The following is a 25494-nucleotide window of genomic DNA, read 5'->3' as shown; positions in this document are numbered from 1 at the left end:
CCTCAATACAGTTAAACTGCACATTTTGGAGTGGCCTTTTATTGTGGCCAATCTCAGGCAGACCTGTGCAATAATAATGCTGTCTTTGGTTGCCAAAATGACACCGTGCTGTACCATAGTTTAGGACTACCTGCACATTTGCTATCTTACCACAAGAGGGCCTCATTGAGTTTACGAAAAACAAACCCCTAAAAGCTGAATGAAGTTCGGTTGATCTTTGACCTCTGCTACCTCAGCTATATTATGCACAGTGACATTCAAAGTTAAATGAGGAGAAGCGGCATAAAAGATGGATGGATGGATGGATAGTGTTCTTGCTAGTCAAAAATTTAAAAAAAAGAAAGAAAACTCGCTTGTGTGAAAATCACCACTTCATTTCACTCCTATTTCACAGTTCTTTATTTACCTTTCACAGCAGTATGACAAAAATGTTTTATTAAGCGAGTGCTTTCATTTTGTTGCTGTTTTTTCCAGACATTTTTGGTGTCATGAGCGCTTTAAAATCTCGCAGCTGGGTTTTAAATGGCTCTAACATTTTCCTACCACAAGGGGGCCTCGTTTCATTGTTTTGTGACAGGACGCGCTCAATTGACCCCTGTTGCAGTTATCAGTCATGTCGACGAGTTGCCATGATAGTGACAAAAGTCCTATAGATGTATACATTGATGTGCTAAACAGTCTGCGTGTTAGTTATCATGCCGTAAACTGTCTGATGTGTGCGTGTGTGCGGTGTCCAGTCAGGAAGAAGGTGCATTCTTATAACTTTTTGTGTGCTGTCAGGATGTTTTAGGGACTTTAGACAGCAAACGTTGACAATCGATGACTTACACCACACTTCAGTGGCAAGAGGAAAGTCCCAAATTGGCCCTGGGTAAAGTCCAACCTCTTAAGTGGGAGGAGTTCCATTAGGAGATGTGTGTGCGTGTGTGTGCGTGCGTGTGTGTGTGTGTGTGTGTGTGTGGGTGGGTGTATATGAATCTTGTTTTCATTTGATCAACTTCTACTATTTATGCATCTTCAGCCTGGCGGCACATGACCACCCTTAAGGCCACAAGACAATGCACGGCATTGATGACGCGGCTCCATGTGAAGGCCCCGCATCACCCACAGCTCCTACAGACCAGCAAAGTTGAGTCCAATGTTACACTTTTGTCGAGCACCAATTTCATTAGAAAGTAGCAAAACATCAAGTCTGCTTGAAGGGAATAAGCGGGGTGGAAATAAAAGGCCATTAAATGTGATTTACATACTGTAGAATGAGCTGACCCTATATTGAGGACTAGCGCTGCACAAAACGGATGGATGGACGTTTAGGAATTACAGCATCTGACTGACCTGATACACAACATTAAAACATGGACACAATCTCCCCTCGAAATCAGTGTAAGCCTTTACTTTTAACGGATTAATAATCCAATTGAATCCTTTTAGTGGACGTTCAAAAGCCTACCCTGGCACAATTTCTCTTTTAAATATTCAGGTTCTTTTATGTTTTCATGGATTGTTGTGATGCATGAACCTCAGGTTGAAAAATAACGTGGGTACTGAGAGGTGGCTCTTATTACTTTTACGACGGTATGACCGACACAGTCCTTTGAGGCACGGCTGTGACGTTCTGCAGGACGGGAACGAGTGTTCCTTGTCCTGCGCTCTTATTTTGGCGGGCTGTGCCTTCTCCGGGGAGGAAGAGGCAGCCGCTTCTCGCCCGGTGGCCGCGCACCTGCGGCCAATTAACATTAATGGCAGATAAAAGGCCAGTGCGTTCGAATGTGCGGCGCTGGTTCATTATTATTGTCTTTGCTATCCATGCTTCTCGTCTCCAAGTCAGTGCGGTAACTTAAACAATTTACTTACCTGTACTTGCACTTTTGTCACAGAGCCTTTCCTCTGTCGCCTTTTGTTTCTCCTGCTTATGTAATTAAAGTACCCTTACCTTTTGCACTCCGTGGCTTCGTCTCTGCATATTGGGGTCCAAACCACACCGAGAACGTGACAGAATGAACCAGCCAGAACTGACCCCCGCAGAGACTGTGCTCCGCAGTCTTCGCGAGATCACCGCTCGGCACGAGCGTAGACTGCGGGACTACGAGGCACCCGGAGGGATCATGGAGCGCCTCCGGGAGTTGAGGACCCGCATTGCTCAGCGCAACCAGGTGGTCGGATGCAAGGCCCACCTCCAGCCCCCTCTCCACCCTTCTGGCTCTCTTACGGACGTCTGGAATCCGTCCCTTGAGGGGGGGGCTATGGTCGGCGGTGCACTCTCAGCCGCACAGCTGCTTCCGGAGCGGGCCGCAGGGACGACAGTTCGCCAGACCGAGGTCAGGCCACCTCCGGTGCCCGCTATCCTTCCACGCGGGGCCGAGGTGGGATCACCTCTGGTTCTGGCTCCACCTGCGGCAGAAAGTAAGCCTCCGTCCTCCGCAGCTGTTTCTCCTGCTGAGAGCAAGCCTTCGTCCTCCGTGGCTCCGCCTTCGCCTCCGGCCGAGACCAAGCCGTCACACGGACCCGGCCGCCCCCCACTTCATCGCCGCGGAGCCGGCCGCCCTGGCCGCCTCCCACCTCGTCGCCGCGGAGCCGGCCGCCCTGGCCGCCTCCCACCTCGTCGCCGCGGAGCCTGCCGCCCCATACGCCTCTCATGGGACTCCCTCGCCTGCCACGCTCGCCGGCTGTACCATCGTACGACCCATCGTCGCCACCGGACACCTTCTCGCCGGCGGTGGGGAGGCTGGCCCGGCTTTGCCGTTCGTCCCATGGTGGGGGGCGTTCAAGCCCAGCGACCCTCCGCCGAGCCTCCCTCCACCCACCCTGGTATTCTTGAACATTTGAAACGTCTGGTATCCGTTTTGTGGGGGGGGGATACTGTGACGTTCTGCAGGACGGGAACGAGTGTTCCTTGTCCTGCGCTCTTATTTTGGCGGGCTGTGCCTTCTCCGGGGAGGAAGAGGCAGCCGCTTCTCGCCCGGTGGCCGCGCACCTGCGGCCAATTAACATTAATGGCAGATAAAAGGCCAGTGCGTTCGAATGTGCGGCGCTGGTTCATTATTATTGTCTTTGCTATCCATGCTTCTCGTCTCCAAGTCAGTGCGGTAACTTAAACAATTTACTTACCTGTACTTGCACTTTTGTCACAGAGCCTTTCCTCTGTCGCCTTTTGTTTCTCCTGCTTATGTAATTAAAGTACCCTTACCTTTTGCACTCCGTGGCTTCGTCTCTGCATATTGGGGTCCAAACCACACCGAGAACGTGACAACGGCATCTGTAAAGCTGAAGTTGAAGCAACGCCGATTGAAGCCTGCTAAACATTTGGATATTGCCCCCCGAAAAAGAATGAAGAGATCACTACAAATATAGCGTTTGATCAAGAATTTGTTAGATGTTATATTTATATAATACATATTATAGTGCAATATGTATTAAAACACATTATAACTAAGTATTTTTGCATAATGTATTTATTAGTTCATTATTTAAGAAAAAAAAATATTTCATGTGACATTAATGTTTGCATAAATAAACACATCCCCACATTAGCCTTAATAGACTCCTGGTACTCTCTGCAGTTGAGTAAATGAGGAAACCCTATTTCATTGCGTGTTTCCCATCTTATTCATACAGTGCATTATTGTTACTACTCCCTATAGAATTTCTAATGCATTTTGTTGGTGATGTCGTTTATATTTTACTGTTACTTCTCTCATTCGCCATCTTAAAGTTAGTTGAGTTCACAACTTGTATGCATTTGCTACCACACGAGTTAGCAATATACACACTGTCTGTACTCCCCCCAGCGCGCGCACACACGCACACACGCACACGTATAAATTGCCCTAGAGAGTTATAATCGTTCACTTTCAGTTTAAAGGGAAGGCAATGATGAAGAGCAGATAAGCAGCTGCAGACTACATGCAAACCACTGCGATGCGCAAAGATGCAATCTGCAGACAAACCGCTGTTTTTGCACTTAAAATTATTGAGTTCGATATCTTAAAAACCACACGCCAAAGGCCGGAACGGGATTTTTGTGAATGGGGATCGGATTTGCCAGTTAATTTATCCGGTTTGATGCCACCAGACTTCCACTGAGCACCGACACTCACCTGAGAGCTTTGACCAGCACGCCTCGCCCCCGGTTGATGCCGAGGGCCATGGCAATGGACGGTGACCGGGGCTCGGTTGCCGCTGCGCCGCTGGATCTGAGTACCAGTCAGCGGGGGAACGGTGGCTTTACAGCTGTCGATGTGGCGCGGGATTTCAGAAGAGTATGCCGGAGAGAGCCGGTTGCAGCCTCCCCTGCGCCCCCATCGCGCTCCGGAGCGGATACTTCACAAACACTCGTCCCGGCGAGCTCAACTCGCAAACGTCCGGCGGACGAAGCCTCTCATCGGCTTCCTTTTCGGAAACGGCCCATCGCTGCGGAGCTGGAGGAGCGGACACAAGCGTCAGGAGGAGCGGGGCGAGCGGACCGGCACTCCCCAGCGAGAGGCACTGCCGAGCCGGACCAGGAGAGTGACTCAGGCGGGCTGGAGAACACCACCCATGGGGGACTGGGCGTTGCTCTGGTAACCCCAATGCAGGCTGAGGAGGCTGCAAGGAGTAATCTTGCTTGTCCCATCCGCATCTTGCCCTCGTTGGCTTACAGTGAGTATTGACACTCACCACCCATGATATGACACTCGTTCACATACCAGCCTTACCACATGCTATATCCCATACAATAGCCTTTGTTAATCTCATTATAAAGTGTTATTAAGATTTACTTTCTGATTGGCTGTCCAATGCATTATACACTCAGAACATTCAGTCTATTGGCCTGTTAGGGTGGTAGTACCCTCAAATTGTTCGTTACTTGTTTTGTTACTACCTTTTTAGCCCAGAAAAAGACACAAATCAGACATATTTGAGTCCAGTAACTATCCTTATGTGGTACAACGGTGTGGACAGTACCCCGAGGGACATCAATTGATGACAGGGGTCTGAGCAGGGGTACAATTTCAATGCAAAGTAACCAAATTTGGTTCCCTGCCTGTAAAATGATAACATTTTTTGAGGCACAAACTTGCCAGAATGTCAACACTGTCCCCTCTTTGTTTCATTCCAGTGTTTATTGAACATTTTTAGTTTTTAGAAATTAATTAACTGGATTTGACTTTTTTATTGTTCTAATTGTTATTGGAGTTAATATTTTTTCTATCAAATTTTGTTTTATTTTTGTATTTTAATTTTATTTTGTTTTACGAGCCCTGGTGGTGTAACGGTACACGCTGCTTCCTCTCGTGCAATTGGCGCGTTTGATTCCCGGTCTGATGAGCATCGTAAAAAGCTCAGAGAGAGGAGGAACGCCATCCAATATTGGCCTCTCTTTTGGTCCCAACTGACTGTCGCGACCACCGTTGAGGATAAAGATTATTGAATGCTGGAGGGGTCATGGATTTTGTGCACTGTTACAAGGACATCTGGGAGGAGGAGGTGGGAGGCGGTTATCTTCCCAGACTTCCCTGGGACAGTATCTTAAGATATAAAAGCAAAGGAGTTGTTCTCTTTTTATGACTGCTTCATTTCATTCTTGTATTGAATGTTTTTATGACTGTATTTTGTAGAGCGTGAGCGACTTAGGAGTTAATTTCGGTCTAAAGGTGTAAGTTCTGAATTACACTAAAACGCGACTTCCATATCACAGTCTAGAGATGGAACTCGTTCGTAATCCGAGGTCCATCTCCTGTACTTGTGGAGGTGCTGCTAGTATTTTCTTTACTTTGGTTATTGTCTTTGGAAAGGCACCATTTTTGACAGACGTCTTGTATTCGACCTCAGGTGTACCTAACGTTGTGTACGGTGAGTACACTTGAAGAACTGCCGAAATTCACTAGAAAAGTGTTTCCTCCTTGGTCATTTTGGCACGTGGCTTGTGGCGGTGCCTTCAGGGCCTCACGCAGCACACATGCAGTCTTTATTGAGAAAATGTCCAGTCAGCGATTCCCCATCTGACTAAATTAGCTCTCTGGATCAACTCAATATGAGATGAAATGCTACCGGTACACTGATGTGCATGCTTAATTCTCCCCCTCGTCTCTCAGGTCACTACCCAGTGTGCTGTCTGAACTCCGAGGTCAACCACCCTGGGCTCTATCCCACCCAAAACCTGCTGGCACGAGCTACACGGCAAGATGAGGATGGGGACACGTATGTAGAGATTGTTTTAATTACTTTTAAGATAAACCTCGACACAGTGTTTCACCTTTTCATGATTGCATTTGTAAAATCTCAAAGTCAATATGCTAGCTGCAAAATGATCACATCGAACTATGGAATTCAGTTTTAGCTATGTTATCGTTAGCGTAAAAAAAAAAAAAAGACAATCAAATCAGTCCTTAAGAGAATGTAATATTGGGGTAGTATATTTATACTTTAAGATGCGTATGCTCGCATGGTGGCCTAGTGGTTAGCATGTTGGCCACACAGTCAGGAGATCGGGAAGATCTGGTTCGACTCTCCGCTTGGGCATCTCTGTGTGGAGTTTGCATGTTCTCCCCGTGCGTGTGTGGGTTTTCTCCGGGTGCTCCGGTTTCCTCCCACATTCCAAAAACATGCATGTTAGGTTAATTGGCGACTCTAAATTGTCCATAGGTATGAATGTGAGTGTGAATGGTTGGTTGTCTATATGTGCCCTGTGATTGGCTGGTGACCAGTCCAGGGTGTACCCCGCCTCTCGCCCGAAGTCAGCTGGGATAGGCTCCAGCATACCCCCGCTTGATGGACACATACTGTATGTTATTCTCTATTTATCTCACAGCCAAGGGATTCAATATAGTTTATTTTATTATTTATATTTTTCATTTTTAAAAAATAATTTAAATTTTTTTTCCCTCACAGGAAATAATTAAATGTCATTTTTTTAATTAAAAAAAAACGTCCAAAGTCAAACTGTCGCCATTGTAAAACCTTTATTAACTGTACATAGTTTTAGTTTTAATGAACATTTCAGCATTCTTAACATTCATTCAAATGTAAAACAGAGTTAACCACTGTATAATAACACTAAAAGTAAAACTACTCGCCCTTTGAAGGCACCCAATAAAGACGCGTAGTGGTGAGGGAACAGGAAGGTGTTTCTTCGGTATTACTTGAATTGCTAAGGGTTGTGCACTTTATAATATGTTTATTTGCACCAGCATTTGCTTGGTAATTGATACTGAATGAACTGTATAGGTCATATTGGACTGAGTAGCCAGACTTTCCTATGTCGCAATAAGTTCTACGGTTATCATCATGTTTTTCCTCGTTGCCATGACTGGGAACCGTCTCTGGTGGCGTAGAAAATACGACAAAGCGAAAGAATCGCATGATATCAAATTATCACGAGTGAACATCTTCATTGCATTGTTGTCACATGACTCACCTGGCTGTGCAGCAGATAGAGTCATAAAAAGGTATCCCGGTTGCTGACGTTGCCTCACACCCATTGAGGTGTGTTACTCTTTTTCTCAAGCCTTTTTGTTACATCCACCCACACACTAACTGAAATCTCTAAGTCACGTGACTATAAACAGAGTGTGTGCAAAATGTATAGAAAAAATGTTCATACAAACTTGAGACAAATCTTCGATTAGCCACACTGAGTTCAATCATTTTTGTTTCTTTTCAATTATTTTCTTGTTTTTAGGGATTGCATTCAATTAATACTCATTAGTACCTGCAAAATTATTTTACGTTGAGTCTTTCCTGTGGGCCATTTCAACATTGTAGCAATAACCATAGTATCTTTACAGTTGTATTTCAATGCAACACAAGTGTAAAATCATAAATTCATATTTAAAAATGCTGGAAACATCCTCAGTGTAGTATTTCAATGCAGAAGGATAATAGAAATAATGTAAAAAATATATATAGCCAATCCCTTTCAGTGCAGGAATAGAATTATTTAATTAAAAATGGCAGTAAATAACTTAAAAACTAAAAGCAATAGACATAGAATATTGCTAAAAAAGTGTCGCAAATATCTAGTGCAGTGTCAGGACAACAAATATATAAACTTCATTTTTTAAATTAAAGCAAATGTCTTCAGACTAGCATTTTAACACAACAGACATGATCTTTGTTAAAAAATATTGCAAACATTCTGGGCACCAAGACTTGATGCGCCACGTACGAAAGGTGATTAGGAATTTTTAGTAAATGTCTCCAGAGTGTTAATACGTCATGAATAAATGAAATCCTACGTAGAAGTTGCAGCACATGTTTAGGGTGCTCGGGTTTCTCGATGCAACAGAGGAACACCTGCAACCTTCTACCATGTTTGCCCCTTGCTAGAAGTTGAATTTGTGAGAATCCTGCACCGTGATAAACCCCAAAGCACACACACACACACACACACACACACACACACAGTATTTGCATGCACACACGTTATTGTTGGGTGTGCGTGCATAACGTTGACAGCCACCGTGCGTCTTGACTTGCGTCAATGCGACCCCTCTGTGTCGGGAAAAGCAAGAATGTGGAGTGCCAAACATGAGTGTGGTTTTTCTCTGGTGTCTGCGCCTCGCTCCTTTTGTCTACTGTATATGGGCCTTTTTAAATGAATGGGCCCCGAAAAACCCAAACATCCGCTCCTCACTTCCTCATTTACCGCTCTCTCGCTCTCTTTTTCTTTCTTTATCAGCTTCTTCTTCCTTTCTGTCGTTTAGAGCGTCTTCATGACAAGTCAGAGGATGCTCGATGGCATCGGTCATGCGTTTATTCATTTATATGCACACTTTCATTGCCATTTACGGTAATCTCTCATGTATTGTGGTTAATTGGTTCCAGACCTGACCGTGATAACTGAATTTCCACAAAGTAGGATTCCTCGCTACATCACAGTCTAATAACGCTCCCTAATGCTATCACGGCTTTTCAAAAATGTATTAATTAATAAATGATTGCTGTTTTGTGGTTCACTATAGACTATTATTAGTCCCAAAATATTGAAAGACAAGTTACAGTATTTGTAGGTTTGGTCACCAGGTGTCAATGATGTTACATTGATGAGACATGACGTTACATTACATTACATGAACACTGCATGGAGTCAGCCGTGGCATACTCGACATGACAGACTGGAAAAAAAGGTTCTCCTCTCATTCTGTGTGGAAGTGGTAAGTTTTTGGCTTCTTACTTTGTCCTTCTTCTTCACTCCATTTGAAACACTTTAAGTTTAGAATAACAAAATTGGAGAGGCTAACAAGTTAGCTCGGTAGCTTGCTATGCTAGCAGCAATTGTCTGTTATGTCCCAGCAGTAATCCCGTAGCCTCTGGAATGTGGTTTAAACAAAAAATAATGTGAGTTTAAAGGTGACTACTGTATACGAGTGTTATTTCATGTCTACAGGGCTCTAATAATGGTAAAAATCGTAGTTAGAAAGTCACAAACAGGTTTTCTATGCTCTAACAACGAAAATATTCCATTTATTAATATTGAAACCTACTTCGTGGAAATTCACTTATCACTATAAACGAGGGATGACTTTAAATGGAATATCTTTGTAGTTAGAGCATAGAATGCCTGTTTGCGACCTTCTAAGTATGTTTTTTAACGTTATTAGAGCCCTCAAGACATGAAATAACACCCCTATAGTCACCTTTACACTTATGATACCCAGTATAGTAGACAAAATAGGAGTAAATACTGTAAGCCATTTAAGATGAAATAAGACTCGTGCTTGTGTGTGTTGCAATAAATGTGTTTCCTGAAAGAGAGAGACCTCAAAGAGAGGCGGACAGGAAGTGAGGTCAAGGTTTCAGAGTTGAGTTTCAGCTTTGCATGGGTAGTAGAGGAGTTCGTGTTTTTATTGGGGATTTTTATTGTGGATTAGTGTGCCTTTTGTGAGATAATTCAAACCTGAAATAAAAGCCTGTTGTCCCTGCGATCAAGTGTGACATTTATGTGCCTCACTGATTGTTACAGTAACATTCTAGGGGCCCCGAGTGACCAGTATATAAGGGTACAGTTTATCAATGTCTGAATGCGCCTTTTGAATGCCTTATTAATGTATTTTACTTCATTTAGCCGTTTTAATGCTTAATTGAGGAAAATAAGTAGGTAACATTTGTTTAAAGATGCATATTTGTCTGTATTCAACCACAAAACAGCATGATTTATTAATATATCTTTGAAAAACCGTGATAGAGTGAAGCTACAAAATTGACTGGAATTGGATTTTCTTGAGCCTTTGCTGATTCTGCACAACCAGATGTAATCTTATACTTCAGTGGAACCCGCTTATGTCGGCAACCCGTCCGAAGGCTCTTCTGATGGCGTCTCGATCCTGTTATATGAGCATGTGACTTGCAATTCTCTGCCAAAACGCTAGGGGCAGTGTACGGAAAAAAGGGCAACCAATTGCAGTTCTGCGGTCAAGGCGAATTCCAGAGTTTTTGAGCACTTTTAGAGGCTTTATTCCCTCAGGTTAGAAAATAACACTATGCTGTCATTGTGCATTTCTAGCTGAGGTCTTTATGTCGCCATCTGCTGTGTAGATCTAATAAGCTGAGCCAGCGCTAGGTCAGAAAACACTGGCATTAATGTGAGGGTGAATGGTTGTTCGTCTATATGGACCATGCGATTGGCTGGCGACCAGTCCAGGGTGTACCCCGCCTCTCGCCCAAAGTCAGCTGGGATAGGCTCCAGCATACCCCTGTGACCCTCATGAGGATAAACGGCATAGAAAATGGATGGATGGATGTTTTTTTAGTGTAATTAACGCATGCGCACCAGAGCAAGCAAGCCTCTCGGTTATGACTGCAGACGGAATCACAGCGGCGCGTCCCCACACAGTCACACACAGTCTGACGCTCTTTTATAACTTCATTCTGACCTGAACACATCAACAGCAGTACAATTCCAACCTCATATACTGTACGTATCTCCAACTCACGCACGTCTCTAGTCCATTCATCCTGGGAACGACACTCCCTCATTCTCATTACAATATGCTACATTTAAGTATGCTGGAAAATACACTGAAAAAAATCTAAATTTACCTTAAATTACATGATGTCTTTGAACGCAACCCCTCATTGCTCATAATAACACGGTTGAAAGTGTTCTGCTACTATTAAAGAGACTCGTGTTAGACAAATAGATTTTTAGACTTGTGGGGTATCTTTTAGCTTGATTGACATATTCACTTCATTTGGAGCTGTTCATCCATACAAATACATCTAATCCTGTCCTGTCATTTATCTTTCTGTTAATTAAATACAGTAAAAATGGGCATATTTCATACATAGCCGCTTATGGTGATTAATCATGATTAATTAATTTAAAAACTGTGATTAATCTGATTCAAATTTTTAATCATTAGACAGCCTTAATTGTGTCATTAACTCCACAAGATGGCAGTAGCTGGATTTGAAGCGTCCAGCAGCTTTATATACCTCTGCATGCGCTTTAAAATGTGAGCTGCTGTGTTACACTTGCCCTACTGTTGTTCACAATGAACTCATCAGTGGTACTGAGCAGTTTGCTCCTTATGCTGCTGTTATAACATTGGTTCTGTTGCTGCTTATGTTGTGCAATCATTGTGCGATTGCACAACACACAATGGCTTTTCACATGTCAGAAACGACGTCCCCCAATGAACACCCCATCCTCTTTGCAGTTTCGGTAAATAAACAGCCAGGCTATAATACCAACATCTATGGTATATGAGCGGTCACATGGTATTGCATTTGTGTGTATTAACTGTCCACCACAATATCAACGAAAAATCACTGCTGTTCATTTCTTGTCATTGTGCTTGTCTAAGTATGCTTTCTGCTTACTGGCAACTTGGCTCAGCGTTCCGCTGCTCGTCAGACCACAGTGTGCGTTTAAGGCTTTAATCTCATCATCGAGTGTTGTGATCAACACACCGACAGGATACCGCTGCCTTGTGATGCTGAGTCTGTGTGACGCTGCGTTCATGCGGCTCGCCGGGGACTCTCGTTTGCTGCGACTCTGGGCTGAATCTGTGGCTGTGGTCTGCCCCACTTCCAGGAACTAGAGGCAGTTTCGCCTTAACAGAAAATGAGACGTATGGATGGAGGTAGAATCAAGAGGTGTGATTTTTGGGGATGAAATCCACTTTTCGTAAGTCCCGTCCAACGGTTGATCGGAATACAGTGATACAGCATTCTTCCATTTTTCTGTATGCGGCCCTCAGAGGAAAACGTGTGGACACTCCTGATGTATTCATAATAACCCCAGTAATGAGTTTAGCTTTTTCTTTGACTTTTTTGTGATCCCACCACAAAAGATTACCAGTGAAGGCAAATCGGAAAACCCATGATGGTAACCATAGAACCACAAATGGAACCTAAAACATGTGGGTGCACTTATCAGACCCTCCAGGATTTCACAATCTTGCAATCTTGCAAATTCAACAAATCCCGGGAATTTAAGCGCAAATGTGTCCAAATCCCACAACTTTCCCGTACATTTTGGCCAATCATCAGTCGAATTTGTCCCAGAGTAGCGCTGGAGCGCACACGGCAACGGTCTAACCAATCAAATGTGTCCTTGCATGGCCCACCCAAGTCCTCGCTTCCTTGTTTACATTGACAGAGATGTGGACGTGTGATGATAATACCTCATCATTTCTCATTTACCAACAAAAATCACCTCTATAAATTGCCTTCAACGGTTCCCCGATGTTCTCAATGAAAGCTGGGGAACACTTAGTGCAATGTGGTGGAAGATAAACAAAAAGTGATCATCAACAGCCGCAAAACGTACACAGAGCATGTCTGCAACTTGCGGGCGACAGAGCAGACTGTGGACAATTGGTGGTGTTCTTTTTCCAAACGATGCACACATTTGTGTGAACTGGTCACGTGTGTAAAAATGGCAGCAGATGGAACACGCTGTAGATAACTGCTGGTTAGGAGATGTAAAGATATGAATAAAGACGATATTGAACATACTCTATGTGCATATACAGTTTCTCACCCCGCAACCATTTTTATGGTTGGATATACTTGGATATACTTTAGAATAGTCAGTGTACAGCTGGTGTAGAAAGTGTCGTGACTGTAGCAATGTCCAACAAGAGTACTTGCATAGTTTAACAGTTGAGCGTCCATGATTTTTAACTGTGAAAGTCTTTCCTTTTATTTTTATTTCTCTCATGTGAAGGCTGAGATAACATTTTTAGTATTTTCCCCACAGGAGTACTTTGTTGTGGCTGAGTAAAGCCTGTGTATAATAGAGCCGTGTTGGTGAGATCCTTTTTCTCAGTCTTTTTCTTCTTTATATTCGTTCATGAATTGCTTATTCTGCCACAAATTTCCCTTTTATAATTATTATAGTTACACTTTCTCTGATAATTTGATTGCAAACAAACACCATTTTGGGGAAGTCGGGTATTTAAGGCTGCATCCATCTCAAAACAGGCCTGTGAAATCCTGGGGGGAACTGACCTTTTATGCACACTCCATTATGTCTCTCAGGCATCTTACTGCAGTTGTATCATCGAGTGGTTGACCTCTTTTTAAATGTAAAATTGTTACTTAAAACGTTGCCTATATTGTTATTCGGCATATGAGGACTCATTCACTCTGCATTCCTTCCTATGGTAAAAACCGATGGACACATTTCATGGCTTATGAGAGCAAAGATGTTGAAGTGAAGTCCAGCTGACAGCACGTACAGTAAATATGAGCAGCTGATACACATCTCCTCAGCTGTGATGAGCTCAGTTACAGGAACGAGTACCAGCTGCAAGAAGCTCCGCACTCCCTCTTTTCAATAAATTGTACCATCTTCTGCTTTTCTTTGCCGCTGCCGAGGTCCCCTCCCTTCATTTTGCTCACACTTCCTATTTGCAACTATCGATATGTTACATCTACTGACTAAATGTGCTCTCATCGTTTTAAGATGTCCTGTGTGTTCTCTGCGCAAGGCCCGCTTTTAAGAAATTCACAAGAAACGTCAACTGCTTCCTGTTGCACAATGTCGTCGTGTGGCAGTTTATGACTGAGCCAACCTGCCGAAGAAAAACCCCTTCTCAAGCGAAATAGATGGATTTCACAGACAGAACGCGGCCATTGTCAGCTCAGCGGCGGCAGGAAGTGACGTGAAAACCCGTGTGAGTCTTACTGGAAGCCGCTGCAAGAAAAAGAGAAAATAATTGAAATAACGGCAAAGTGCTTCTCAACAGGTGTGCTGCCTCGTCACCTTCCTGCCTTTTGCCCAAAAATTGTAGTCTACTGAGCGAAATGTACCAGGCTGGAGTCCCCCTTTGTTGGTGATAGGCTTTTGAAATGTTGTCGCTTAAAGAGATACGTTGCTTCCAAACGCTTGCTTGCCTCTTGTTATGATCAATAACTACTATAACAAGGCTTGCCCTGCACTTTTTATACAACGTCTTTTTCACGTACATTTTACGGACGAGTGCCCTTTTTTCATACAAAATCCTACAAAATATAGTTTTTCTAAGCTACCCCCACGATATCTCAGTTTTTTACTAACAATAGGACACTTGTGTACAAAATCCTACATAATAAAAACCTTTTTTCAAGTAACCCCCAAATATGTGAGTTTTGTAACAATTACATTGCATTTTTTGAACCAAATCTTACAAAAACATGTTTTTTTAAAAAGTAAAGCCCCACATATATTTTCTGCTAGTAACAGTACTTTTTAAAGAGAGCGCTACTAAATAAATATGCATTTATTTTCCAAGTAACCCCTAAAAGTTTTCTACTAACAGCAGTACACTTCTCAACAAAATAAACCTAGCTCATAAAAAAGTACCTTTTCAGACAAATTCATACTCGACAAAGCTTTTTCAAGCAAAATAGATACATTTTTGGCAACTTATAGCACCCTTTTTTCATACAAAATCCTTCTAAGTATTTCTTTTCAAATTCAACCCGAAAAAATGTCAGTTTTCTAAAAATTACAATGCACTTTTTGGAGAAAACTCCACAAAATAAACAATGCTTTTCCAAGTATTCCCCATATATGTCAGTTTTCTACTAAATGTACTAGGACCTAGGTGAACAAAACCCCACAAAAAAACAAGTAAAACCCCACTTAAACCCCCACTTATCATCCCTGCATCCCTGCAAAAGACATCAAAACACGATTTTAGCTTCCACTTGACTCGTCCACATCACTACCTCCAGAAGCTGCACGCTAAATTAGCCTCATCACTGTGCAAGCCGCAGGGTTCAACGCGTGAGAAGAAAGTAGCGGCTTATACGGTGAGTTTTTCATGAATAACAGTGTAGTTTTCGAGAAAAATCCTGAAAAACTATTTTTTCCCCCAGGTTACCCCCAGAATATGTCAGTTTTCTACAAATTAGTGCACTCTTCATATCAAATCCTAGAGCAGGTTCAAATAGCGACACAGAATGTTTCCATGTTTTACTCAGTAAAGTCCCCTTGCCTGCAAAATAGGACTGAAGTGGTTAGCATGTTGGCTACACAGTCAGGAGATCGGGAAGACCTGGGTTCCAATCTCCGTTGGGCATCTCTGTGTGGAGTTTGGATGTTCTCCCCGTGCTTGCGTGGGTTTTCTCCGGGTACTCCGGTTTCCTCCCGTATTCCAAAAACATGCATGTTAGGTTAATTGGCGACTCTAAATTGGGATAGGCTCCGGCATGCCCGCGACCCGCGTGAGGATAAGCGGCATAGAAGATGGGTGGATGGATGGTGATTGAAAATTTGTCACTTGTGTTCTACAGTCTTTCTAATGTTTCAGTGGCGAGTATTGTTCCGAAAATATGCACGTGTTCAATTAAAGCTGCAGCCTACACCTCGTAGCTTTAAGATTATGAGAGAAATACACGGATTTGCATGCTTAATTGTTTCCTTTATTGCAGAGCTCTCCACATAGCGGTGGTGCACGGAGAGCTGGCTCTTGTCAGCCAACTGATCCATCTCCTGCTGTGGGCGGGAAGAACCCTCGACATCTACAACAACCTTCGTCAGGTAAAACCCGATGCATCCGCAACATTGCGGGGCTGTGAATTGAGAATGGCGACTGTGGGGGTGTCCACTGTAATGAGGAAGTTAGCAATTTTTTGTGTCAACGACTCCTTTGGGTCTCAAATTTAACGGTGAGAAAAGCTCTTGTGATCGAATTAAGCGGGTTCCACTGTGCATGTTTGTATTTTGAATCTGGCCCTTTTGAATGATCCTGCTTTTGTTGTTACATTTCGGTTCATACATTTCAGCTCCATATCCACGAACGCAACATGATGCATGTTGTGTCCATGCAGCCGCAGCAGGTAAACCACATTCCCCTGCCTCACCCTTTTAATGAAGCTGACATGGAGAAGAATGAAAGAGGAAGTAGCTCAGTTTCCTGCTCTGCCTCGTGTTCTGCTCGCACATTGTCTCATGGTCAAAACGACTCGTCATTTTTCAGTGGAAGTTACCTTTTTTGGTGACTTTGACCACCTGTACTCGCCACAACCCTTATCGCACTATTGCTGCGAAGAATCGTAAGCGCTTTCCTGTATTTGATGTTGCTTTCCTTATCTTTGAATGGAAATTTCAGGAGGTTTTTTTTAAGGAAATTACCATATTATGAAAGAGAAAAATCATTGAGCCTTTCAACTCCTGCCTCGCTTAACAGTGGCCATCATTAACTTTATGTAGCCAACAAGGAACCATATTTAAATAGCACCCGACGCGCTCTCGCTCGCTGAGTCATATGGTGAAAAAAAATACACACCTTTATCCGGAGCTGCACCAAAATTGAATGTGTCTGCAAAGTTTCGTGGAAATCTGTTGAGTAGTTTTTGCGTTCAGACCTGCGTTCAGAAAATCCTACTGAATAACGCTTTTTCAAGTAAGCTGGGTTTTCAATTACGGAACGAAACCAGTCCTACTTTGACACTGCTGTCACGGAGCTAAGCTTTTTTAGTCAAGACACTGCATGATATGCTGTAAAGAAAAATGAATAAATGACAAATAAATGCGCTGTTCTTGCGTCATGTAATCAGACCATAGAAGACGTTGATAAGTGTCGTTTCAAAATGGATATTTGATGTCTCTTCTTTTAATTTCATTTTGTACTTTTTACATTTTTTTTTATTTTTAGCATATAATCAAAATAAAATGTAGGCAATACAGTAACTAGATAAAATCACCATGTGAAAGTTGTACTTTTATGTCACTTTTTTGTCAAGGCAGCGCATGACATGCTGCTGTGTTTTTAAAATGTTCATTTTTATCGTAAAATCCAAATAAAACATGGAAAATAAATTAACTACCGTATATAAAAACGACATGCGAAAGTTGTACTTTGCTGTCTCTTATTTAGCAAAGACAGTGCCTGACATGTTGCTAATCTTTTAAAAATGTCATTTTTAAAGTAAAGTCAAAATTAAATGTAGAAAATAAAAACAACATGTGAAACTTGTACTTGGATGTCACGTCTTTAGTCAAGAGAGTGCATGACATGCTGCTATGCCTTGTAAGAATCAGGGAGAAGAGGATAGTTGAAATTTAGAACAAACCTGACAAATAGAGGCGCTGTTTTTATGTCATGAGATCAAACTATGGAAGAAGTAGGTAAACCGGGTGTGTAGAAGTCGATGAAAATGTCGGTTTTTTTGCTTTTTCAGTTGAGACAGTGCATGATATGCTGCTTGTTGTGGGCTGTCGCATGCCTCACTTAACTTGGGAAGACATTGGAAAAAAATATGCACAGATCGATATCGCATAATGATGTGGCACGCGTGCCACATCATTATGCTAGCGTCACATGTTTAGCGTCGCTAAGCTTGACCTGTCTGAGTGGGCTTATTTTGGAAAACGGTAACTTATTTTGATGCTTTTCCGGTTACATAAACATAAGGGATTTTATTGCCTCTTTTAGCAATGCCATCATTTTGTTTTGGCTATAAGGCCAACAAGGTAACAAAAGCCCTACTAAAATCCAACTATCACGGGTTGTTTTGCATCTTTTCAGAGACCCCAACCTGGAGCTTGCAGAGCTTAATGGTGTCGGGGTTTCACCTCACAGACGTCTCTTACTTACCCCAAATAGCACTTGGTGTTACCTTTTCACATTGCTGTTGGTTCAATGACATCCTGTCCGCCCCAACAAACATTTATTTTCTCACACGCTAACTTGGTATGACGACACTCTGCACGCGAGCAGACTTAGCACGTATACCGCATTCCTGTTGTGTTTTGGCTATTTAAAAAAAACGCAAACAATTTGTAATGTCACTTATATCGGACAAATGTAGCCGAAAAGAATATAAATATTTCCAATACTGCTTAGCAATCCTGACTTTCTGTGGTTGTGCACATGGAGCTTTTTGACAGAGTGTTACTATCGGTGCCCTTCATGAACAATACTGCAAGTACTCGACTGCCCCTGAACAACTACAGTATGGCAGCTGTTTGATACTCCCACACTTGCCGTGCAGTCAGTGCAGTGCTTCACACATGCACACAGACGCATACACACACGTGTGCTTGCAGCCTGAGGGACGACATCCCTCGGGGAGGCCACTGTTGATCATGAACTTCAGATGAAAGTCATCCACAAAATTTGCACATTATTTATAGGTACATTGAAGAATGACAGCGATAATGACTCACTTGCCACAATATTAGCAACACCTGCATTATTTTATTTCATTTTATTTGACTAACAAATCAACATTTCTCAAGAAAGTAAATGTGTATACTGTATTTAGTACTATAAAATACACATAAAATACAACACAGCAAATGTAATAGTTGCAGTTTGGTGTCACGATCACAGAGATGTGCTTCTTTAGTCAAGAAAGTGCATGATATGCTGCTATGCCTCGCTGAACTGGGGAGGAGGAGAAAGGGAACACCCGCCTAAAATTTCAAGCAAATCTGACGAATAGAGGTGCTGTTCTTGTGTCACATGTTCATGCTATAAATGTGTATATGCTGCTTGCCTTGCGGAACTCAGAAAGACATAGAAAAAGACTGTGGAAAATATTTTTATTTATTAATAAATTTAATTAGTGTATACATATATATTAATATATTCTATATTAGTTTGTTAAAGTTATATAAATGAAAATATTTGTATTTATGAATAAATGTAATTAGTATAATGAATCATATATTAATTAAAATATTTTACATAATTTTGATGTCACTGTTGAAGGCTCTTCAGTCAAGACAATGCATGATATGCTGCTGTGCCTGACTGATTTATAGAACGGATCTGACCTATAAGGCATCATGTGCTCAAGCCGTGCTTGCTAAACCCAGGAAAAAGAAAAAAAAATAGACCGTGGACCCCAAGTTGCACAAATCTGACGACAAATGGGTGCGAATGCAATGAGAAATGAAATGGAAAAAAATGTATGACTATTAATATAATAAATGAATATATATTTTATTCAAATATATCAAGACAAAACAAGTGAAGATATGCACTCCATTGTGTTGTTTTTATTCTTGTATTTTTCGTGAGCATGCATGCACACGTGCACTTTGATATCCTCGTTCCGGGAAGTCACATGACCACCACCCCGCCCTCCCCTCTCCTCTTCTTGCTTAGGCCTGTTTCATAACATACCTGAGGTTCACGGGGTGGTTGACAGGGACTTTCCCTGCCTGCACATCTCTCTGTTTTTGTGTCTCTATCACAAAGTCACTATTTTATCGACTAGAGTCAAAAGTCAGTAACTGCCTGATGCTATCCAGCCAAATGTCAACATGCACCAAAGTTTATTTGTGCAGCAGAACGAGGAGGACAATCTGTGTTGTCTGTTCGGCACTGCCTGAAGCCTCGGGGCTGTTTTTCATTGCTTCCGCTCTCACTGATGTTCTCCCTCTCATCTCCAAGGAATGCAAGAGTACACAATCAGGGAAAGACGAGGGATTTTCCCCTCGCTATGACGGACTCTCTGCTCTCCAGCTTTCTCTCTCACACACACACACACACACACACACACAAACGCACACACGCTTCCTCTTATCGATGCTCCAGTTTTGTTTTAGTCACACACTGAAGGCTTTTTACAGGAAGCCTGAGGTCTATTTTGAAGGTCCTAAAAGGCCTAATTATGTAGTGGGAGGGGTCAGTTCGTCACTCCTGCTTGATTCCCTGTTGCATGAGGTCAGGATGTCAGTATGTGACTAGGTTGTCTATAACAATAAACCGCGATTACATATCAGTGATGGCAGTGTGTGTGCTCATGAATGAGTCACATGTTTCAAGGAAACAGAAGCTGAGATGCAACAGCATTATTGGATTAAGACCATAAGGAGGCTCTCAATTCCTTTATTGTTTTTACTGGAAGGACATAGACTTTGCCCTGCTTAGAAAACACAATTTCTTCATGTTCAGTTTAGATGGAACTACGTTTCACTGACAACAAAAAAAGCATCTGAAAAGGCTGTTACACAGTATCCAACAAAAGTCAGTACACCCGCTCACATCCAGGAACAAGCTGTGTAGCTCTGCTGAATTCCATGCCAAAGAAGATTAAGGCAGTGGTAGATAACAGTGGTGCTAAAGCAAAATATTCACACCAAGCATACAAGTCGGACATGTTAAGTGTGTACTTGCTTGTGCTGCCAGTTACTTAGACGATAATGGGTGTGTGTAGGCCTGTCGCAATAACAAATTTTGCTGGTCGGTAATTGTGCTACAAATTATCGTCGATAATCGATTTTATCGGAAAACTTTTTTTTAACCATTTTTTTTTTGTCATGACAGGTGTCCTTCACATTTGAACCACTAGGTGGTACTCAAGTATAGTGTACGGTGTACCTGTGTGAGACATTAGCTCGACCCAGAAGTTGCCTATACGTATATTTTTGCAATGTAGCCAGCGACGCTGATTGTGAGAGCGCACCATTTTGCACTGTTTTGTTTATATTTGCTGACCAAACGCCTCAGTAAGCGTTACTGTCGGGACGAAGGCTCCGCTGCCCGAGGCACCTGCATCGGTAGTTTTTTTTTCCCCAGTTGAGAAAACTGTCCGTGCCGTCGGTGTTCACGCACTCACCGTGTTCATTCTGTTTAAAATGAGATGAAGGCCCACTCTCTCTGTTCATTTCAATATAGAAGCAATGTGCACAGACAGATGCAGAGTGAACCCTCTTGTCATCCAGCCTGTGTGGCAGAGAGACGAGCAGGTGAAACACAAGCATACTGTACATGTCAATTTATCAAGGGTGTCATAATTATCGACCTGTTTTTTGTTTTTTTTTACATAGTTCGATTAATTGATTTATCGATTATTGTGACAGGCCTAGGTGTGTGTTGACTCATTTTCATTTCATTTCATTTTCATTTTCAGTGAATCTATATCGCTATACAAGATGCACACTGACTACTCTTAAGTCCAGTATATCCACGTTTGGTTTCTATAGTGTTGTCCTATAGTGTACTGTAGGTGGAAAACACACACCTACAGTCAAGTAAGGCCAAAGACCAAAAGTGAAACTAGGAGATAACGATGCCTTCCTGGTTGCTGTTTGAGCAACCTGCACATATATGAGCTATAAAAATAAAACATTAAAAAGTCCACATGAAGGACTTCCCTTTACAAGTGAATGGCTACTTTATGTAAACATGAGTGTGTTTACTGAATTATCAGCAGGATGACACACAGGAATATCCTACATTGCTTAAGTTGCCCTCAGTAGAGTCATACTGTACAAGTGCTGTATTTGTCTATGCTTTATTCTCTTTTTGGCCAATACTGATTTCTACTCATGTTGTTTATCAACAGGCAGGCATAATTATGTGTCTGACCTTTTAATTGCTGAGCAAGAAAACAGTGCAGTAGAGTGGCATTACACTGGTGTTCTATGGAAGCAAAGCAATGTCACCATCTCAGTGTCCCTTCCCTGGGTGTTCACTGGTGATGAGGGGGTGTGGGGGCGCTGACGAAAGTCCACAACCACTTCCTTGGTCTTGTTGGCATTTATCAGGAGGTGGTTTCGCAGGCACCAGTTCACAAAGTCCTGAATGAGGTCTCTATACGACCGGTTGTCCCCGTCTGACGATCGTCAGAGAACTTCTGTAGGTGGGAAAAGTCAGCAGTGTAGAGGGTGAAGAGGAACGGTGCCAGTACCGTTTCCTGGTGGGCCTTTACACTGCAGAGAACAGTCTCGTATCCTCACATACTGTGTGCGGTTGGTGAGGTAGTCCACAATTCAGAATGCAAGGTGATGGTCCATCCCTGAACGTTCTAGCTTGTCCCTCAGGATATCCGGCCTTTTAGTATCCAAGTTATTATTATTATTAGATAGCATTAATGACCAGTTCAAGGTGTACCCTGCCTCTCGCCTGAAGACAGCTGGCATAAGCTCCAGCATACCCACGACCCTAGTGAGGTCAAGAAGTATAGAAAAAGGATGGTTGGATAGCATTAAAACTAAACTATCGAAAGTGCTAAGGAATAGGAAGTCAGGAAGGGTGGTATAAATGTGAACCACTGTTTAGCATGAAGTGATAGGTAACACTGTGAAAACAGTGTCATTCCTACTGTAAAGGTCTTTATGCCCCTCTCCACAGACCCCTCTTCACCTGGCAGTGATAACCCAGCAAGTGAACATGGTGGACGCTCTGCTGAGGGCCGGGGCAGACCCCTCTGCTTTGGACCGAAACGGCCAGACGGCGATGCACCTCTGCTGCGAGTACAACCACCGAGGCTGTCTGTCTGTGGTGCTCTCGCTGCCCTCATCATCCACATGCCTGGAGATGAGGAACTACGAGGGTCAGGACGCATTTCCTGTATATCACTGTAGCATTCTCTGAGGTTCCACTGTATGTTCACATTTGAACTTTCGCCATCAGGTCTGAGCCCCCTCCATGTGGCTGTGATACGGAGCCACACTGATTTATCCACAATGCTGCTGGACGCAGGCGCTGACATCAACACAATGGTCAGAGACTGACTCACCACACAGTTTACTTACAATCTACCATCCCGTGATAGCTTTTCCCATCATGTATTTTCCCGGCTTCATTAGGACATCAAAAGTGGGCAGAGTCCACTTATTCTAGCGGTGGAAAGCAACAATGCAGAGATGGTCCACTTCCTCATTGAGGTACGAGATGGTGTGGGAAGAGCGATGACTCATTTCTAGACGAAAATGATTCTATTTATTTGTGTTCTCATCTTCAGAATCAGATGCCAGAATGTTCAAACACAACAAATAATTTGACTTAAAAGTGCAAATACTGGTCGAACAAGCCTATGCAGGTCCTGCCAGGCAATACTGTTCCACTCCAGGCCTGGAGGTGGCATAGCCACACAGCCACACACAGCAAGCTACATTCAACACTGTGCCAGTTGCTGGATTTGGTGGCTCACTGCCTGCCCTGGCCCCAATACAAGTGGACCACAACACCAAAAGTAAAAGAATATTCCATGACCCACACCTTTATCCAGATCTGCACCAAAACTAACTGAATAGCTAACTAACAAAGTTACGCAAATGACTACGGTAATTTTGAGATACACTGATTCTGTAGTAACTATAAAATACATATTCATAAAGACAAATGCTGCCATCTGGTGGGTCACTGCCTCCCTCGGCCCCAGTGCAAGTGGCCCATAATAGCAAAAAGTCCAAATACATTTCTTGATACACCTAAATATAGCTCTACACCTAAATCTATTCAATCAATTTAGCTAAATAGCTAACTAATTAAGGAAATGACTCAAGTTATTGTGACGATGTGTGTGTACAACACTGGACTTTTGGATTCCAAGATGCAGAGGACCAAGGTGAGTTCACAAATAGTCTTTAATGTGTTAAAACAAAGGGAGCACCGGAACAAAAAACAACGGTGCTAGCAGAATGCACGACCGAGGGCTGCATTGTGGTGACCTACATTATTTGATCAACGTATATCACTCTGTATTAAGTATAAAATGCGTCTTAGTAAAGGCAGAGCAGTAGTGACACATCTGCTGGATCTGACATGTTGGGTTACTGCCCCACTTGTCCACAATCCGATCGGACTGTAACAGCAAAAAATGAAAATACTTTTCTTGGGACACACCTGCACCAAAACCGTGCAATTTAATCACCACTCTGCATTAACTATAAAATACACATTTGGAGCAAAAGGCCAGCTCCATCTGGTGGATCACTGCCCCACTAGGCCGCTATGTAAATTGAGTGTAAATATATTCTTCGAACCACATTTTAATCCAGATCTGCAGACGTAATAAAAAACAGCACTACGGGGATTGTAAAACTAGGTGATAAGATATTTATTGAACAGAAGGGAAAACAGCACTATCTTCTAGATGTGGTAGGGCACTGCCCCACCTTGGCCGCAGCGCAGTCACCGCTGTTTTGCTATACGGTACGGTACATACTCTATATACAACACGCAATGTAGCTGAGTCCCCCTGTGCTGCTTTTACTTCACACAGAGTGGTTGCGATGTCAACAGGCCGTCATACAGCGGCAACACAGCCCTGCACAGTGCCTGCGGCCGGGGCCAGGCGGACATGGTGCGCCTGCTGCTGAAGAATGGAGCCGACAGCAGCCTCAAGAACTACCACAACGACACGCCGTTGATGGTGGCCAAGAACAAGAAGGTGAGGGAGTGGGCATACTCACCTCATTAATGGAGGAGGCCTGTTTGTTATAATCCATCCTCTCTCTGCTTGACGGGTGAAAGATGACACCTGTCAATCACAGGACTGGCACTTAACTGAAAAACAAATGGACTGTAGTGATGAGTTTATTCCGCCATCTGGCGGTCAAACATGAATGGTGCTTTTTTTTTGCAGATAGCAGATATTCTGCGAGGGAGGGGGACAAGGCCGATAAGACTTCAAGAGCAGCACATCACCAGGTCGCCACATAAGAGCAACTTCTTCCAAAATGGTAAAAGTAATGTATTGCATGTGTAGAACTGTAATAACTCATTATGGACCGCATTACTGTATAATGACCAGGTGTACCTAATGTTGTGGGCGGTGAGTGTGTATTCGTGCAAAAGTGTTTAAAAAACTCAATTTATTTTTTTATTATTTTTTTTTAATTTTAGTATCCTACCCATCACGAAGCCGAGGTTGTTCACCGTCGACGATACAGCACGCCGTCCCGCACTCCCCAGAGACTCCATCCACGCTTCCATTTCCATTTTACTAGCGTAGTTGTGCTGTGCAACAGGAAACTAAATCCACACTGCCAAACCTGCAACAAAAAAGACTATACTGTATCTGGAAATACAGGACCCTAACTGGCCTTAAAACAGCAACTACTGTTGTTTCTATGTGGATGTAGTAGCCCAATGACAGTGGACAAAGCATAGATTTGGATCTACAGTAATTCCAGTGAAAGTTGATGGACCACTGACCTGATGATGATGATGATGAGACTAAGTGACGGAACTTTTTTGCATTAGTTGTTTTTTCGTTTTTTTTAATCTGTGTGTTTGTCAAAAGTATTAAAATATATTTTTTATTACGTGTGCTGATTTTGCAAATATTGTACTGGTCAACGTAAAGGCATAAACAAGAAAGCTGCCATCTGAT

At 42.8% G+C, this 25494-nt stretch overlaps 2 protein-coding genes across 2 annotated transcripts; one reads left to right on the top strand and one right to left on the bottom strand.

Moving 5' to 3' along the window:
* Positions 1-33: 33 nt before the first annotated feature.
* On the bottom strand, positions 34-4523 carry LOC129185664 (uncharacterized). The gene is made up of 2 exons (XM_054783010.1): positions 1934-4523; positions 34-1113 (listed from the first exon to the last, which is right to left on the bottom strand). The coding sequence occupies exon 1, from the start codon at positions 2989-2991 to the stop codon at positions 2341-2343; it is 651 nt and encodes a 216-aa protein (XP_054638985.1). The 5' UTR covers positions 2992-4523; the 3' UTR covers positions 34-1113; positions 1934-2340.
* bcl3 (BCL3 transcription coactivator) lies at positions 3396-25385 on the top strand. The gene is made up of 9 exons (XM_054783009.1): positions 3396-4638; positions 6075-6180; positions 15847-15955; positions 22506-22707; positions 22788-22876; positions 22964-23041; positions 24382-24549; positions 24745-24841; positions 25005-25385. Exons 1-9 carry the CDS (start codon positions 4134-4136, stop codon positions 25106-25108), a joined length of 1458 nt encoding a protein of 485 aa, XP_054638984.1. The 5' UTR covers positions 3396-4133; the 3' UTR covers positions 25109-25385.
* The last annotated feature ends 109 nt before the right edge of the window (positions 25386-25494 follow it).

This window comes from Dunckerocampus dactyliophorus, chromosome 7 (assembly GCF_027744805.1).
Source record: "Dunckerocampus dactyliophorus isolate RoL2022-P2 chromosome 7, RoL_Ddac_1.1, whole genome shotgun sequence".
In the NCBI taxonomy this organism is placed as follows: domain Eukaryota; kingdom Metazoa; phylum Chordata; class Actinopteri; order Syngnathiformes; family Syngnathidae; genus Dunckerocampus; species Dunckerocampus dactyliophorus.
This window is presented reverse-complemented; position numbering and strand designations above follow the sequence as displayed.